Source organism: Triticum aestivum, chromosome 2D, assembly GCF_018294505.1.
Source record: "Triticum aestivum cultivar Chinese Spring chromosome 2D, IWGSC CS RefSeq v2.1, whole genome shotgun sequence".
NCBI classification, from domain to species: Eukaryota; Viridiplantae; Streptophyta; class Magnoliopsida; order Poales; family Poaceae; genus Triticum; species Triticum aestivum.
The window spans coordinates 651,436,930-651,454,585 of NC_057799.1; the positions used below are offsets into that span (position 1 = coordinate 651,436,930).

At 46.8% G+C, this 17,656-nt stretch overlaps 1 protein-coding gene across 1 annotated transcript; it reads right to left on the minus strand.

Annotated features, from left to right (window-relative positions):
• Positions 1-2,551: 2,551 nt before the first annotated feature.
• Positions 2,552-5,773, minus strand: LOC123050841 (mixed-linked glucan synthase 2-like). The gene is made up of 3 exons (XM_044473574.1): positions 5,544-5,773; positions 4,354-5,068; positions 2,552-4,220 (listed from the first exon to the last, which is right to left on the minus strand). The coding sequence occupies exons 1-3, from the start codon at positions 5,771-5,773 to the stop codon at positions 2,577-2,579; spliced, it is 2,589 nt and encodes an 862-aa protein (XP_044329509.1). The 3' UTR covers positions 2,552-2,576.
• Positions 5,774-17,656: the final 11,883 nt, after the last annotated feature.

A 17,656-nucleotide genomic window follows, 5' to 3' on the forward strand; every position in this document is an offset into this window, starting at 1 on the left:
CTTTATCAACATAACGTATGCAAATAGCAAGTTGCTCTTTATGAGATGCATCACTAGACTCATCAGCTAGGATCGCATAGTGCTCATCACCAAGATCTTCAATAATTTGTTTTGTAGTTAGCACAGCACAACATTCAATAATTTGTTTTTGTATCGTTGGACTAGTCAAGATGCAGTTTCCAGGAGCATTGTGCAAAACAATCTTATCAACTTCTTCATCATTTTCTGCAAGCCATTTTAGAAGTTCAAGAAAGTTCCCCCTATTGCTAGATTCTTCACTCTCATCATGTCCACGAAATGCCAATCCTTGGTTCAAAAGAAACCTCAAGCATCTTAGTGAATAAGTTAGCCTAGCCTTGTAAAGACGCAGATCATGTTTAGACACCCTCACCATGGTATTACAAATTGACGTTTGAGGCGTCACAAATAAATTGTACTTCTCTTGAGCTTGGTTGTGAATGCTACCAAGTACCAATACCGCCCATATGTTTGTCCAGTGCATCAGGTTTGTTCCAATTTCTCCAACCAGTTTTAACAAAGGCATCACCCCTAGGCCCCCCATTAGTTTTCCCTTTGAACAAATAGCACACAAAGCAATATGCTGCTTCCTTTGAGACACTATATTCTAGCCAACTGTACTTTTCAAACCAAACAAAACTAAAGTGTCGATTTTTACCATAGATTTTCCTGACTTGAAAAGCATGTGCATATGGTCGGCATGCAGTTTTTGCAATGTATCTTCTTCGAACACTATCTTGATCATTAAAAGCATACTCTAAAATAGGAGTTCTTTTCCCTGGATCACCTGAAAAGACATGTGCACTTGGCTGTTGGGGTGATGGAAGACTTGGCGTTGCATCTTCAATTTCAACATCGATCTCAGTATCTGTATCCATGTCCGTATCGGAATGGATTGGAGGTGGGGAATTAGGACACCGCACATTTTCAATAACTTCAGTGTGATGTTCAGTAGCAATCTTCCTCGCTTTCTCTTCATGTTTTCGAAAAAGGTCCAGAATGGCACCGTTCCTCTTCATGTTCTGCTATGCAATTATATCAAAATTAAAACATCATTGGTAGCAGCAGCATACCGAATCAGTTCTACACAATATAAGCATCAGCTATTGACCATTGCATATAAACCAGTACAAATAAACGCTGGATTGGGCCACCGGGGCACTGGACATCAACTACTAGCAATTCATAATTCATATACACTAGACTGGGCATCAATTTATTTGGAAGCAGCAAAGCATCAATTTTGGGGGGAAGCTTGGAATCTCACCTTGCTGATTTGTTCAAACGGAGGTTGGGGAAGATGATTTGAGGCCGTCCGGCGAAGTACTAGTCCGGCGGTGCCAGTGGTGAGGGAGACGCAGCTGGAGAGGCGTCCAGCCAGCCGCGAGCACGACAGGATCGATCCAGCCGCAGTCTGCAGGGGAGACGCAGCGGATGCCCCTGTCTCGTCTCTCGCCTGACGACGGCGACTGTGGGCGGGGCGAGCGGCGAGAGGAGGGGAGAGGAGGGGAGCGGCGAGAGGAGGGGAACCAGTGGCCGGAGCTCGGAGGAGAGACGGGTGAGGGCTGAGCCGCTGAGGCGGCGTGGCCAGAGAGGAGACGGGGGCACGGAGCTGCCTTCACACGCGAGAAGAAACCTAGACGGCTGGGGCTGGGCTTTGGACAGTCCTTTGGGCTAAATTAGTACATGGTAGAAAAAAAATTCTTCAAATTCTGGGTGGGCCACGGCCCACCGTGCCTACACGCTGCCTCCGCCACTGACTACCACCCATTATTCTGAATGAAGGGCTGCTCTGTTTATTTACTGGATCCTGAATTGGTGTCTACTGTACTGAAACGATAAATCAACCTTGTGTTCTTGTGTCCAACCACGTGATGATTGAGTGAGTATACTGCACTCAATGTGTACTCTATTTCAACGGAGTAGTTCGACAGGGACGTCCCAAGGCAAGAAAAAAAAATTGAGACACCCCAAGGCAAGCAAATGTGCACTCTCCAGGGGCGTAGCTCGTTTGGGCACATATGTAATCACTCTCCTGGGCACATTTGCTGCTCTGTTTATGCACATCTGCTCTTCGTTTGCCTAATACATAGGCCACCGATGCCCATGGTGGCGATGCATGCTAGCGATGTTGCCGAACAGATTCCTGTCGCTGTCTGGAGTTAGAAGATGCGATGAGAAACTGGACTCGAGGAGTTCGGGAGTTGGTAGGAGATCTGAACATGCCCCAAGTGTTTAGTAGCTCTCTAGCTAGCTACCAGCGTTTTCAACTTCATGGTCGGAGCTAGGCCGAACGTCCTAATTTTATGGAGTTGAAAAGTAGAAGCTGGCTGCTGCTCACATGAAGACGTGATCTTTAATAATTTAGGAAGATGCGAGAAAAAAAGGTGCACAAAGGGTAATTAGAAATTTTCAGAAACAATTCGAACGCTGGATACACAGGGTACTTGAATAGAGTACAGTAGGAATGATTACATATGTACCCAAACATTTAAATTATTGTGTTGTGAAAAATATAAATCATTGCACTATAATGATATAAGATGAGCTGTACGTCCCTACCCAGATCCAGATGGCCCGGTCAGCGATGCTTTCCCAAGAGAAACGGCAACTTGTGACCATTCTCCTGTGTACGGGGCGTGGAGCGAGACATACAAGAGCCCGACGACGCTGATGGCCATGACCAACACAATGAACAAGATGATGGGTCTCTTCGCCCACTTCCCCATGATGCCAAGTGCAAATGGGTAGAGGAGCACGAGGATCCCCATGTTGAATACCATCCCGAGAAGCGCATGTCTCGCCTCGTCTGTGAAGAAGCCCCATGTCGCCGCCTTGCCTATCGCCGCCCCGACGGCTGCGACATTGACGATGATCACTGCGGTGGTCGGGATCAGCAGCGGCACCCATCGCACTGTGTAGAGATCGGCGAACTTGTCGTTGGAGCAGGCCTCTGTCTGCTTGGATGTGAGCCTAAAGTATATTCCCTTTCCCGTGGCGAGCTTCAACAACATGTAGAGCACCGCTGTTGGGTACACGCCCGTCGCCCCGATCATGTAGAACTGCTCGTTGCGGAACCAGTCTAGCAACGTGATCCCTGACCATCTTACCTCGAACATGCCGATCAAGTGCACCATCGCTATGATGGCGACGAGGTATCCCATGTACATGCCGAATGGCCTCTGGATGTAGAGCTGCTCGGAGAAGAGCCACATGACCGGGAAGAAGTTGTAGGACAAGATGAACACCGTAACGATCGGGTGCGTCGACATGTTGAGGTAGGCGATGCGCTGCAGAGGGTGGAGCCGGCGGCTGGCGATGAGGGCATTGCTATGGGAGAAGAACACCTCGAGGGACCCACCAGACCACCGAAGCACCTGGTAGAGGCGCTCGGTGAGGTTGATCGGAGCCGTTCCACGAAATGCCGCGGGTTCCATGGAGCAGTACATGGAACGCCACCCTTGCCGATGAATGCGGAATCCTGTCACCACGTCCTCCGTCGCGATGTTGTACACCCACCCGGCATCTCTCCCCCATGAGCTCCCGTCCTCGTAAGCACACGTCATCAAGGTAGCTAGGTCCTTTCTGAGGTGCTCGTCGACCAGCACCGGGGTGATAGATCGATCTTGGATCGCGGCATCCGGCACCGAGTTGACGAACGACGTCGAGTAACCGAACTCACCTGTCTTACGCACAAGTTTAGTGTTCTCTGCTCTATAGCGTGGCGGCTCGATGCCATAGAGCGAGACACGACGGAACATGGTGCCGGTGCCGAGGTAGGTAGGACCTTGGAGGCCGTTGAGCGCAAGCATGGTGCCGTCGAAGAAGACACGGTTGTGGTTGGCGTAGCGATCAGTTGGGTCGACGTCGTCAAACCGTTGCGGGAATTGGACGAACGCCGTGTTCTGACCATCATGAGGATCGAGCATGAAGCACATAGGGGCACGAAGAGCTTGCGAGTTGTTGATGTAGTGGTCACAGTCAAAGTTGATGACGAAGGGTGCGTTGGAGAGCAGCACGGACACACGGAGCATCACGTTCATGGCGCCTGCCTTCTTTTGGTTGTCATAACCAGGGCGCTTCTCTCGGGAAATGTAGACGAGCATGGGGAGTCTCGTGTCAATGTTGCTGAAGTCAAATGGATTGTCGGTGCTCGCGGGTGATCCAAGTTGTGGTTTACAGCTTGGATGGTCTAGTAGGACCTGTCAAAAGAGCAAACGAATTTGGGAAATTTGCCAACTCACAGTAAACTGAATATCTATTTTATACACTAACAATGCATTACTCAAATATTTTTCGGAGATATTCACTTTCATGAAGAGGCGCAACTTTTACCTGAACAATTCCAGCATGTTGTCCTCTTCGGTGGTTCTCGGCTTGCTCAACCCATGTGCCCGGCCAGTGTGTTCCATCAGCCATCCAAGTGGCACTTACACCACCTTTGTTACTCGAGTTGTAGGCATCAGATCGTTGGCGGATGGTCGTAGAAAGGGAGTCTATTCTCACCTTGAACTCCTCGTATTCTCTGCGGACGCGCCTATGATCCCTCATGAATTCTCCTGCCATACCCCCGATGTATGACCGTGTCTTGATCCCAAAATAGCTCTCTGGGGACCTTGGCTCGACACAATGCTTCCGGCAAAATGGGACCCACAACGCAGCAAAACTGGCAACCTGGACCATCGCCTCGTAGTGCACCAACGTGCCACCGTCATCCGAGATGTAACAGGCGTAATTGTCGATAGGGTAGTCGGCGGCGAGGATGGAGAGGATGGTGTTTACGGTGTATAGGACAGGTTCATCCACAGGATCGACTGTGGTGACGAAGACGTCAATCCTTGGAAGGGTGGCATCGTCATGCCGGTCTGCGAGGTCCGGGACGCGCTTGATGGGGTTGAGCTTGGGGAGCTGGTTGAGGAGCCATGAGAAGCCAAACCAAGGATCCGCAGTCATGGACGCGGTCCAGAGCCACACACTGTCTTGATTCTTGTGCTCCACATGCCACTTGAAGAAGGCGACGACGGCGACCAAGCGCACGAGCATCAAGAACCTGTTGTTACAAAAAGATAATATTATTCACAGGTGTAGGACTGTGAAACCCTTCATAGAATCATAGTTCTCCATTTGTCCTATATATATATAGTGAGCGTTGGTTTCACAAAGCTTTGTAAATGTTGACCAAATTCATGTACTTCATGTGATCCAAACCAAGTGTCGTGTCAAACTAAAACCACGGCACTTATTTTAGATCGGATGGAGTAAAAAAATATCTATTTCTTAATATATAATGTATATACCATACAAAAAATATATTTCATGATAAATTTTGATATTGATTTTGTGTTCTAGACATTGATAACTATTTCTACAAACTTAAAGTATGACCTTTAAAGCGGGGAAACCCTTTTTCGGTAAGTATGACCTTTAAAAGAAAAAGAAAAATCACACACACTATGTTTATTACGGGACAGATGTATAGTAGTAGTGTGAAAATCAGCACGGGGAATGACGTGCAGATGCTCGACCTGTAAGGGTGCAGGATGCTTCCCTTGACCTTCATGGTCCGGAACAGCAGAGGCCGGTTGCCGTCGCCGGACATGATGCCTCCCTCATCGGCGGCAACCCACACGTCGTCCTTGGCGCCAAGGCCCCGTTTGGCCACGGGGGAGTCCGCCGCGACAGAGACGGCAACGGCCTCACCGCCAGGGACGTCAACGCGGAGGGCGTTGGATCTGCGAGTGACTGCCGCAGCCATCGTGTGAGCCAAGGTGGCCGATGTTGGTGCACGCACGCACACGCCCGTATGCCGGTATGTGTTGGTGTCTTGGGGATGCGTGTCCGTTGGGGGGTTATATACCGCATGGGCAGCCGCTTCCGCATGGTCAAATGCTAGTGCTAGCTCCTCCTCGTTGAAGCATGGTTAGCTCCTCCTTGTCGTTGTCGTTGTCGTTGTCGTCGTCGTCGTTGCTATGATAAACCATCGGCCGCCACTTCCGCAGTTCGGCGTGGTCAACCGCGGCAAGGAAAGGATCGCATTCTGAGGTCTGGCCGATCAAATACAACCGGCCGGCCGAAGCTCACTTGCTGCTAGTTATAAGCAAAAGTATATTTCATGTCGACATCGATCGTTAGAGAGCGTGTATGCTTGCACTAAAAAAAATCAATTGAAGATGTGGTGAAAAGGACGTAGGGAAAGGTACGGGAGAAGATAGTGTTCTCAACGTGTGGGCGCATGAATCAGCCGGCGACAGGTCTATGGATGCCCTACCACTGGGCATATGCCCGCTTTACTTTCCTCAATAAGCACTTGTTCGCTTTGCTTGGCTCGCCTTTTTTTTTGATTTTTGAAGGATGCCTTCCGCGCTCTTTCGTCGTCCCACTTTCCCTTTTCTTCTCCGTGGCGTTTTGTATCTCCGAATGGGTGGTCAGGTTGACCGATGTTATCCTGTGTGGGCAATTGTGATGGTTTTACCCTGCTTTGTCATATATTAACTGGCAACTCTTCTATTCTTTTTAATGAATCGAGATCATTTGGACCTGACTTTAAAAAGAGGCAATGCTGCTCTCACCCTCCGCTTTCCAGTGATAAAAGGGTCTTGAAGCAGTAGAAGCCCACATGATGATTAGCCAAGAGAACATTGGAGCAAGCAAATTGTTTTTCAGTCACTGGGACTACTGTCAAAATACCTTTTACTCCATGAGGCAAGGAGGGTCAAATTAAAATCCATACCTCAGAAAGATTTCCTCCTGGACACAAACCCTCAGTTAGACCGATGATACTTATGCTCATCTCCAAGATTACCCCCAAGAATTGAGGCATCTGGGAGGTAATAACATTCATAGTCTATTTGGAATATTTGGCCATAGACATAAGATAGGAGGAAATACCAGCAATGCAAGTGCCAAGCAAAATCAGCTTACCCGTGTACGATAGGATTTTACCCAGCCAGCCAGAGATGTTCTTAATAATTCTATCAACCACAGGCTGATTATCTTGCCTCCCGAGATTTTTATAATGCAAAGGCTGACCCAGGTATTTAATAGAAAATTCATCAATTTTGGAGCAGAAAATCTAAGCTAGAGAATTAGCGAATCCACTTCCACATTAAATGTATGCTTATGAAAGTTAATTTTTATACCAAAAAGTTTTCACAAAGCAAGACAAGATCCACTTAAGATTCCTAGCATGATGTAGAGAAGTATCCAAGAAAAGAACAGTGTCATCCACATATTGGAGACTCGCTACACCCCCATGAATAACATTAGGTATTAAGACATCAGTTGTATTAACAATGTTTATTAATATCTTAAAAAAAGACATCAACATCCAAGTTAAAAAGTTTAGGGGGAAGGGGATCACCCTGTGTTATTCTTTTAACCCAAATAAAATTATGTCCATTTGTATCATTAAGTATGACACAAAAGGACCTCTTGGAAAAAGTGCTAGGAATCCTCCTAATCCACTTATCTCCAAAACCTCTAGAAGAAAGCATTTCCACTAGGAAATCCTAGCTCACTTTGTCATAGACCTTTTCATAACCAAGTTTCTAAACCAAACAACTAGAGCCAGCCAGTTCTACAAATCTCATGAATCACCTTAGCATCAATATGAGCTTAAGATCAGAACAATGGAGCACCACGTAGCATCAATTAGTCGAGTTGGTAGCTTGCTCTCGCCTTTTCTCAATTCTACCGACATTCTGTAAATTCCACGTCTTAAAAAAATACATACATCTACTTTATTCCAGGTATTCCTCCATGTGTCTTCTTTATAGAAAGATCTCAACAAGGATGAAGACAAGAAAACTATAAGAAAAGAATATATTCAGATTGAAATACGAGCAATTTCAGAGAAGATGAAGTAGTAGTTGGAGGAGTGATTTGACGGTAAAAATAGTCAACAATGCAATTTGATGTGCACGAGAATCCTAACATGTACTATATATTGGAAGCGATTAGCATTCCAAAAAGGGGCGCTTTATTACTTAAAAGGTTTAAGTAACACCCGGCCTCTGCATAACTAAGATGCACACAGCCAACAAAGTCCTCACGACAAGCGAAAATAAAATAGAAAGGCGAAATACAAAGAAAAATGCATGTTTGTATAGCGCCTAAACCGTCGGTGGCCCAATCCTAAGATCATGCTGCCACCCATGTTGGGTAAAAATATCCCTCGCCGTAGCCTCCAATCGTGTACACACCTTTGTAAACAGGTCTCGATTCTCCACTCGTTGTAGAGAGGACCATAAACGAAGCGTCCCAGTACATTTGTAGATAACTGCATAAGCGAAGTACTTTTATCGTTAAAAATCTTATCATTTCTACATAGCCAAAGCGACCAAATCACGGCAAGCGCTCCCACCCTAAGTAGAATTCTGAACCTGTGATCAATCCCATGTAACCAGTTGCCAAATATATTAGCAACACTACAAGGAGGGTACAAGCCAGAAGCTATTTGGATGACTGACCATATAGAACGAGCCAATTTACATTGAAGAACAAATGTTTTATTGTCTCATCATGCGGACAAAATACACATTGCGTACTTCCATGCCAATTCCTCTTAATAAGGTTATCTTTAGTAAGAATGACTCCGCGACGAAGATACCATGCAAAGATTTTATTCTTAAGAGGTATCTTCATCTTCCGAATCTTCTTATTATTATCAACTGGCACGTCAGACTGATCAAAGCTCTATACATAGACTCCACTGAGAATTGCCCATTCCCATGTAGGTTCCAACGAATTAAATCGGACCCCTGTGACAACTGTACCGTGGATAATCGTTGAAGTAGTATGTTCCACGATTGGAGTCTAGGTCCAATGAAATCCCTTCTGAACGTCACATTGGGTGGAAATGATTCCAAAACCTTGGCAATAGTATCACCCTTGTGACGTACAATATTGTATAGAGCTGGATATTGTTCCCGGAGAGTAGCATTACCTAACCACTTATCCTCCCAAAATCTAATTTCCGAGCCATTCTTAATTGAGAAGGACCCATAGCGGAAGAAATATTTCTTCGTTGCCATTAATCCCACCCAAAAATGAGAGTCCCCAGGCTTCCAGTATACCTGGGATATCGCCTTTGAACCCACATATTTTCTCCTAAGGAGGGTTTGCCATACACCATCTTCGGTCAACAACTTAAATAACCATTTGCCAAGGAGGGCCCTATTCTTAACCTCAAGGTCATGAATTCCCAACCCGTCTTCGTCCTTGGGACGGCAAACCACACTCCATTTAGCCATCCGATATTTCTTTCTCTCGCTATCTCCTTGCCAAAAGAATCTTGATCGGAAGTAATCTAATCTATGTAAAACTCCTTTAGGCAAATGGAAGAAGGAAATCATATACAGTACCATGTTACTTAGTACTGAATTTATGAGGACCAACCTCCCACCCAGAGATAGCAGTTTACCTTTCCAACTGCTAAGCCTTTTTTGTAGTCTCTCCTCGACGTGTTTCCATTCAGCATTTGTGATTCTTCGATAATGTATCGGTATACCCAAATAAGTGATCGGAAACTGGCCCAACCCGCATCCGAACATGTCGGCATACAGATGGGCCTCGTCTTGAGCCTCGCCAAAACAAAACAATTCACTTTTATGGAAATTTATCTTAAGCCTTGAGAGTTGCTCGAATGCTGATAAAATTAATTTCAGATTTCTTGCTTTCTCGAGGTCATGATCCATAAAGAGAATCGTATCATCGGCATATTGAAGGATAGAAAGACCACCATCCACTAGATGATTCACTACCCCATCAATTTGGCCATCAACCTTGGCACGCTCAATCATGACCGCTAACATATCCGCCACTATATTGAATAGCATGGGCGATATTGAGTCACCTTGTCGCAATCCTTTCTTCGGTTGGAAATAATTGCCAACGTCATCATTGACTTTAATGGCAACACTACCTCCAGCCACAAAACTATGGATCATTGCGCGCCACTCTGCAGAAAATCCTTTCATTCTAAGAGTCTGTTGAAGAAAAGACCACTTGACTTTGTCATAAGCCTTTTCAAAGTCAATTTTAAGAACCACTCCATTCAGTTTTTTTCGATGCAATTCATGAACTGTTTCGTGAAGGACAACAACCCCATCTAGGATGTTCCTGCCTTGCATAAAAGCAGTTTGAGAAGGACGAACCACATGTTCAGCAACCGAATTGAGCCTAATAGTCGCTACCTTAGTGAAGATTTTAAAGCTAACATTAAGGAGGCATATTGGACGATATTGTTGTATCCTTTCAGCCTCATTAACCTTAGGTATTAAAATAATTTCACCGAAGTTTAAGCGAAACAACTCTAGTGGACCAGCATGAAGGCAGCCAAACAAGAGTAGGAGATCATGTTTGATAACCTCCCAAAAGTTCTGGTAGAACTCAGCGGGAAAACCATCTGGACCCGGTGCTTTGTTATGCTCCATTAGGAAAACTGCCTTTCTAACTTCCTCCTTAGAAAATGGAGCTGTTAGAAGGCTATTTTTCACATCAGAAACCTGGGGGATGTCATCTGTTCGAGACTCATCCATCGAGAAGTTTCCTTCCTGAGGAGTCCCGAATAGATTTTTATAATAACTAGTGATATAAGACTTAAGTTGCTCATGCCCTTCAATCATGCCCTCCTCCTGTTGTAGGGAATGAATAAGTTTCTTCCGGTGTCTACCATTGGCGACACCATAGAAATATCTCGTATTCGAATCACCTTTGAGGATAAACTGACAGTTTGACTGTTGGTACCACTTGAGTTCCTCCTCGCGCAACATGCGAGCTAACTGGGCATTCGATTGACTCTTGATCTCTAATTCGAGGTCAGAGAGAGCTCTAATCTCTGCCAAAGCTTCTAAATCATCAATAATGGATGAAAGACGAAGCTTCTCCTTTTTGAGGATACCCGCAGTGTGCCCAGCCCAACCACGAAGGAACTTACGTAATGCACGCATTTCTTTGTTCCATTTGTGTATTGGGGTAGGCCTGGCAACCGGTTTATCCCACACCTCCTTGACCAGTTCATAGAATCCATCTCAATGCAACCAACCTAGTTCAAACTTGAACTTGCGTCGGTGTTGTGGACGTGGCAATCCAGTGGTTAAGAGGATGGGTGCATGGTCTGAGATAGCCTCTATAAGAGGAAGAGCGCGAACAGAAACCATAGGGAATTTGGATTCCCAGTCGGTATCCATTAATACGCGATCTAGTTTCTCATATGTTGGCTCCGGAAGACTGTTCGCCCAAGTGAACTGTCTTCCAATCATTGAAATCTCTCGCAAATCTAGACTGTCTATGACAGCGTTGAAAAGGAAAGGCCAGTGATTATCAAACTTACCTCGGCTTTTCTCACTTGGAAATCGTAACAAATTAAAATCCCCACCAATAAGAATGGGGTAGGGATTATATTTCGCTAGATTAACCAGTTCACGGAGAAAAACGGCCTTGAGTTCATCCTGGGCTGCCCCATACACGGCGACGAGGGTCCATGTGAAGTTGTCAGCTTTGTTTCGGATATGGAGTTTAATATGAAACTCTCCTTCCGAACTAGCCAAAACATCCATAGTCTCTATGTTAACGCCAAGTAAAATGCCCCCAGAACGACCTCGAGGTGGTCGTGAAATCCAGTTATAATCTATCCCGCCAGAAAGGCGGTTAAGCAGACTTACTGAGAAATCACGTCTCCCCGTTTTAGATAAAGCCAAAAAATCTAAATTGTACTCCCTATTACATTCTGCAATGAATAGATGTTTAGCCAAGTCATCAAGACCTCTGCTATTAAAGAACATGCCATTCATGAGGAAACAATAGGAGATTTAGAAAATTTCGCCCTTTTAGAGGGTTTACGACCTTTTTTCGACCGATCAGACTTGGATTTACGACCGGAAGCTGTAAGCTCAATCAATGAACTAAGCCCGGGTTCCTCCAAACCCACGTCCGAAACCTCCCCTACTACATGAGCGAGTAGCTGACCATCTGATGTGGCATGCAGCTCCTCCTCATCTAGATGTGAGATAAAAGATTTGCTAGAAACTCGTGCAGTAACCTTCAATCGGTCATATTCCAAATGTCTCAAAGCGTTTGCGGAAACAGAAATATCATTCTCATTATTTCCTAGACTAACACCCACATTATTTAACTTAGCAACAATGGATGTAGTAGAAAAACATAAAAATGATTTGGGCGATGACGAAGTACCTTGGTTGTCAAGGTTCTGCACAGCTTTACGCCGCATAGCCTTGGTCAAAGAGTCCTCGTCGGTGTCCGTCCTTCCATCATTGGCCACCGCATGACGGCCACTTTGGCGTGTGGATGTCACCCCCGGTGAAGGATGTGTACGTCCCCCTCCCCGTTGCAACACACAGGCTACCTAGTAAAGATAAATAAAACAAAGATCTGTAGAGAATATTGTTGTTTACCGTTAGAAAATCGTGTATTATATTCTAGAGGTTGTCAAATCCTAACGACTTCTCTTCCGGCGATATTGCCTTAGTCCAGCCAAGGATTACAGTCCCACGTAGAGAAGAACAGCAGTAATTAACTAATTATTTTTGTGAACAAATCATTCGACGGCTTTTAGTGTACAGAAATGCCCTTCTCAAAGAGGCAATGAGTAGCAAATCTGCGTTCCGTGGGCTGACCGATTTTTGTATGCATGATTAGTTGCAAACCCAACACCTCTTCCCCGGAAAGCTAGGAGCTCTCTCAGGAGGCGATTAGGGTTTTCGCGTGGAACTTACGGCGGCCGCCGATCGTTGGCTTCGGCGGGCCGCACTGCATCGGGCTCGGATGGCTACGGCGCCGGGTTCTTCAAGGGACAAGGGTGCTCTCTCTCCCCGAGCGGCGAGGGCGCGTATGGAGGAAGCCATGGGCAAGTTAGATCTCACCGAAGAGGAAGCAACACCACTGGTTCTAGATGACGATGATAACAGGTCAAGGCAGATTTGGGCGATCGCAGGCAAGGTTTTGCACCGGAATTTACTTCATATTCAGACGATCGCCAATGCTTTGCGCCCGGCTTGGGGTAACCCTAGAGGATTGGTGTTCCGCCCGGCGGGTGAGAACATGTTTGTTGCAGAGTTTGAGTCCCAACGTGATCGCGATCGCGTGTGGGAAGGGTCGCCGTGGCATGTCAGCAAGCACGTTGTCGTTCTCACGAAATTCAAAGAGAGCACGCGGCCGTCTGAGCTGCAGTTTCAGAAACTTCAGATCTGGGCTAGGGTTCCAAACCTGCCCTTCAATTTGCGGAATGATGCGATGGGCAGAGCAGTGGCCAAACAAATTGATGAGAACACATCCTCTGTGCAATTTGATCATGTTGGTGGATATTTGCGAGCAAGGGTTACCATTGATGTAAGGAAACCCCTGCGCAGGTGGATATTAATTGACTCTGCAGCAAGAGGCGGGAGGGATTGGTATGATATTCAATATGAGCAAGTACCAAACTTTTGTTTTTCTTGTGGGAGACTGGGACATTCTGATCTTCATTGTCCGACCCCTGGTACACGTGATGAAAACGGTGAGCTACCTTTTAAAACAAATCTAAGAGCGCCAGAGGGAAGAAGAAAGGGGTGTCAAATGATAGCTCGTCCAAGGAGCAACAGTCTAGCCACAGTAGCACAAAAGATGGTCGTGCTACGAATGCTAGAGCTGATCCTAGACCAGAGGAATAAGAGAAAGGGAGGGCCTCACGGACCGAAGCAAGTATATAGACAGATTACATTGCCTCCGACTGAACAACCAAAGGAATCACAAATGAATGAAATCTCAAATGCCATGGTGGTGTTTAAAGATGGTGAGACACGTGCGGATGGCGAAGAGATGGAATCAGGGAGAGAGACGGATCCAAAAAAGAAGAAACCAATTCCTACTAATTCTCAAAACTCAGAATGTTCGGCGGCGGCTGCAAAGCAGCCCCGCCAGGAATGATGAGTTGTCTCAGCTAGAACTGCCGGGGGCTTGGGAACCCCGAGGCATTTCGGGAGCTTCGCAGCATTGTGAAGCAGGAAGGGCCCGGTCTCCTATTTCTTATGGAGACCAAAATTATCAGCCAAGCGAGTGGAGAATCTACAGAACTCTCTTGGTTTTGCTGGATGTTTTGCGGTGAGCAGCGTTGGACTCAGTGGGGGACTGGGTTTGTTCTGGTCTACTGAGCTTGATGTTGAGCTAAAAAATTATAGTTCTGGCCATATAGATGTTGTGGTGCAGAGGAAAAATGATACGTCCAAAAAATGGCTTGTCACAGGTTTCTATGGAGCTCCGCGAGTGGTAGATAGATGCCATAGTTGGAGATTCATGAGAACTTTGTTTGCTATCAGGCATGAAGCATGAATGTGCATTGGGGATTTTAACGAAACATTATTCGTCTCGGAACATTTCTCTCACTCACCAAGACCTGAGTGGCAGATGCGAGAGTTCCGGGAGGTAATGGATGAATGTCCAACGGTTGACTTGGGCTGATCAGGAATGGAATATACTTGGGATAACAGGCAGTCGGGTCGTGCTAATGTTAAAGCCCGGCTGGACAGAGCCTTAGGCAACACAACACTTACTGATTTATTTGCAAATGTCAAAGTTCGGCACATTGTCACTGCAGAGTCAGATCATTGTTTTGTCCTTGCAGATCTCAGGGAAAATCTAACTTCTAGTGTACATCGAGGGCCTAAACCCTTTCGATATGAGGATATGTGGCAGACACATGTGGATTATGACCAACTCATCCTGGACTCTTGGCAGAAGGGGTCGGGTCGTCATGGTCTCGGCGGCGTGGTTCAGGCCCTAAACAACTTACAAGTACAACTCTCTGCTTGGGGAAAGAGGGAGTTCGGTTGTCTTGCTCGCAAAATACGTAAATTACGTGAGCAGTTGACACGGCTGAGGAGTCGCTCGGTTGGCAGGGGGCCATCCGAGGAGGAAAAAGCGATTGTGAAAAAGTTACGACTCGTTTTGCGTCAGGAAGAAATTTGGATCCGTCCGAGATCTAGAGTGCCATGGCTGCGTGAAGGAGACAGGAACACATGATACTTCCATGCCCAAGCGTCTCAGCGTAAGCGCATGAATCGGATCGAGAAACTTGAACGCTCGGATGGTACTATGTGCACCACTACCGAGGAGGATCGGGAAGAGATTCAAAGTTTTTTTCGAAAATTTATATACCTCTCAAGGTTTTCGGTAGATGGAAGATCTGCTCGATTTTGTACCCAATAGAGTTACGGACCATATGAATTATGAGCTGCAAAAGCCATACACGGCGGAAGAAGTTCAAAGAGCTATGTTTCAGATGGCACCGTCAAAAGCCCCGGGAGTTGATGGATTTACAGCGGGGTTTTTTTAGCGACACTGGAATCTTTTGAAGGATGACATAGTTCAAGCTGTGCTCGACTTTTTGAATGGTGGTGAATTGCCAGCGGGTATGAACGATACTTCTATCACCATGATACCCAAGGTACGGTTCCCACAAAGGATTTCCCAATACCGTCCAATTTCTCTTTGCTCAGTCCTTTACAAAGTTGCCGCCAAAGCTATTACTAATCGGACGAGAGAGTTCTTGGATGATATTATTGGAGCTCAACAGAGTGCTTTCGTCCCAGGCCACCTAATCACAGACAATGTCTTAATCGCGTATGAAAGTGTGCATGCCATGAAGGGAAGGAAAAAAAAGGAGGAAATGTTGTATGTGCTATTAAATTGGATATGATGAAAGCCTATGATCGCGTCGAGTGGCATTACCTTGAAGCGATTATGCTAAATTTGGGGTTTGGAATGGATTTTGTTCGTCTCATAATGAAGTGCGTAACTTTAGTGTGTTTTGCTGTTTGAGTTAATGGCGAACTCCTTCCTTTCTTCTCTCCCTCTCATGGGTTCCGTCAGGGTGACCCCGTATCACCTTACTCGTTTTTGCTCTGTGCCGAGGGTCTCACTTCACTGCTGAATTTCTATGGAGGGGCTTATATCGACAGAGGCATTCGGGTCAGCTATCAATGTCACTACTAGGGAAAACCTTATACACAGAATCTTAGCAGCAGCGTGGTTTAAAAACAAACGCTACTGCTAATTAGCAGTAGCGAGCTCCAGTAAACCGCGCTACTAACACCCACATAGCAGTAGCGCTCTAGGTGAAACAAGCGCTACTACTATAATTGTCACAGCGTTGCCTCCAGGCTAGATATAGTAGTAGCGCCCTTCTCCTGGACGCGCTACTGCTAAAGTACTCAGTAGCAGCGTTTTTCTTCAAAACTCACTGCTGCTAAGTATCACCGCAATTAATAAAGTTTAGTCCCATACTGCTAAGCAAACAAGGTGTTTACCACCTTAAATACGTTACTTCTCAAACTATCCCGAGCACTTGGTCTTCATTGAACTATATGTGTAGGATTTGTGTTGGGGGTCGTAGCAGAAATTCAAAATTTTCTACGCATCACCAAGATCAATCTATGGAGTCATCTAGCAACGAGAGAGAGGAGTGCATCTACATACCCTTGTAGATCGCGAGCGGAAGCGTTCAAGTGAACGGGGTTGATGGAGTCGTACTCGTCGTGATCCAAATCACCGATGACCGAGTGCCGAACGGACGGCACCTCCGCGTTCAACACACGTACGGTTGGGGAAGACGTCTCCTCCTTCTTGATCCAGCAAGGGGGAGGGAGAGGTTGATGGAGATCCAGCAGCACGACGGCGTGGTGGTGGAAGCAGCGGGGATCTCGGCAGGGCTTCGCCAAGCTCAGCGAGAGGGAGAGGTGTTGCGAGGGGAGAGGGAGGCGCCAGGGACTTGGGTGCGGCTGCCCTCCCTCCCCCCTCTTTATATAGGGCCCCTGGGGGGCGCCGGCCCTAGGAGATCAGATCTCCAAGGGGGGCGGCGGCCAAGGGGGTGGCTTGCCCCCCAAGCCAAGTGGGGCGCCCCCCACCCCTAGGGTTTCCAACCCTAGGCACAGGGGGAGGCCCAAGGGGGGCGCACCAGCCACCAGGGGCTGATTCCCCTCCCACTTCAGCCCATGGGGCCCTCCGGGATAGGTGGCCCCACCTGGTGGACCCCCGGGACCCTTCCGGTGGTCCCGGTACAATACCGGTGACCCCCGAAACTTTCCCGGTGGCCGAAACTGGACTTCCTATATACAATTCTTCACCTCCGGACCATTCCGGAACTCCTCGTGACGTCCGGGATCTCATCCGGGACTCCGAACAACTTTCGGATTTCCGCATACTAATATCTCTACAACCCTAGCGTCACCGAACCTTAAGTGTGTAGACCCTACGGGTTCGGGAGACATGCAGACATGACCGAGACGACTCTCCGGTCAATAACCAACAGCGGGATCTGGATACCCATGTTGGCTCCTACATGTTCCACGATGATCTCATCGGATGAACCACGATGTCAAGGATTCAATCAATCCCGTATACAATTCCCTTTGTCAATCGGTACGTTACTTGCCCGAGATTCGATCGTCGGTATCCCAATACCTTGTTCAATCTCGTTACCGACAAGTCACTTTACTCGTACCGTAATGCATGATCCCGTGACCAAACACTTGGTCACATTGAGCTCATTATGATGATGCATTACCGAGTGGGCCCAGAGATACCTCTCCGTCATACGGAGTGACAAATCCCAGTCTCGATTCGTGCCAACCCAACAGACACTTTC

What these genes read in the sequence shown, in the direction of transcription:
- LOC123050841 (XM_044473574.1), bottom strand. Translation starts at nt 5,773, where the DNA reads ATGGCTGCGGCAGTCACTCGCAGATCCAACGCCCTCCGCGTTGACGTC. An exon ending in AGCATCCTGCACCCTTACAG is followed by an intron (nt 5,069 to 5,543) that starts GTCGAGCATCTG and finishes TTGTAACAACAG; the next exon opens with GTTCTTGATGCTCGTGCGCT. An exon ending in AACATGCTGGAATTGTTCAG is followed by an intron (nt 4,221 to 4,353) that starts GTAAAAGTTGCG and finishes CTCTTTTGACAG; the next exon opens with GTCCTACTAGACCATCCAAG.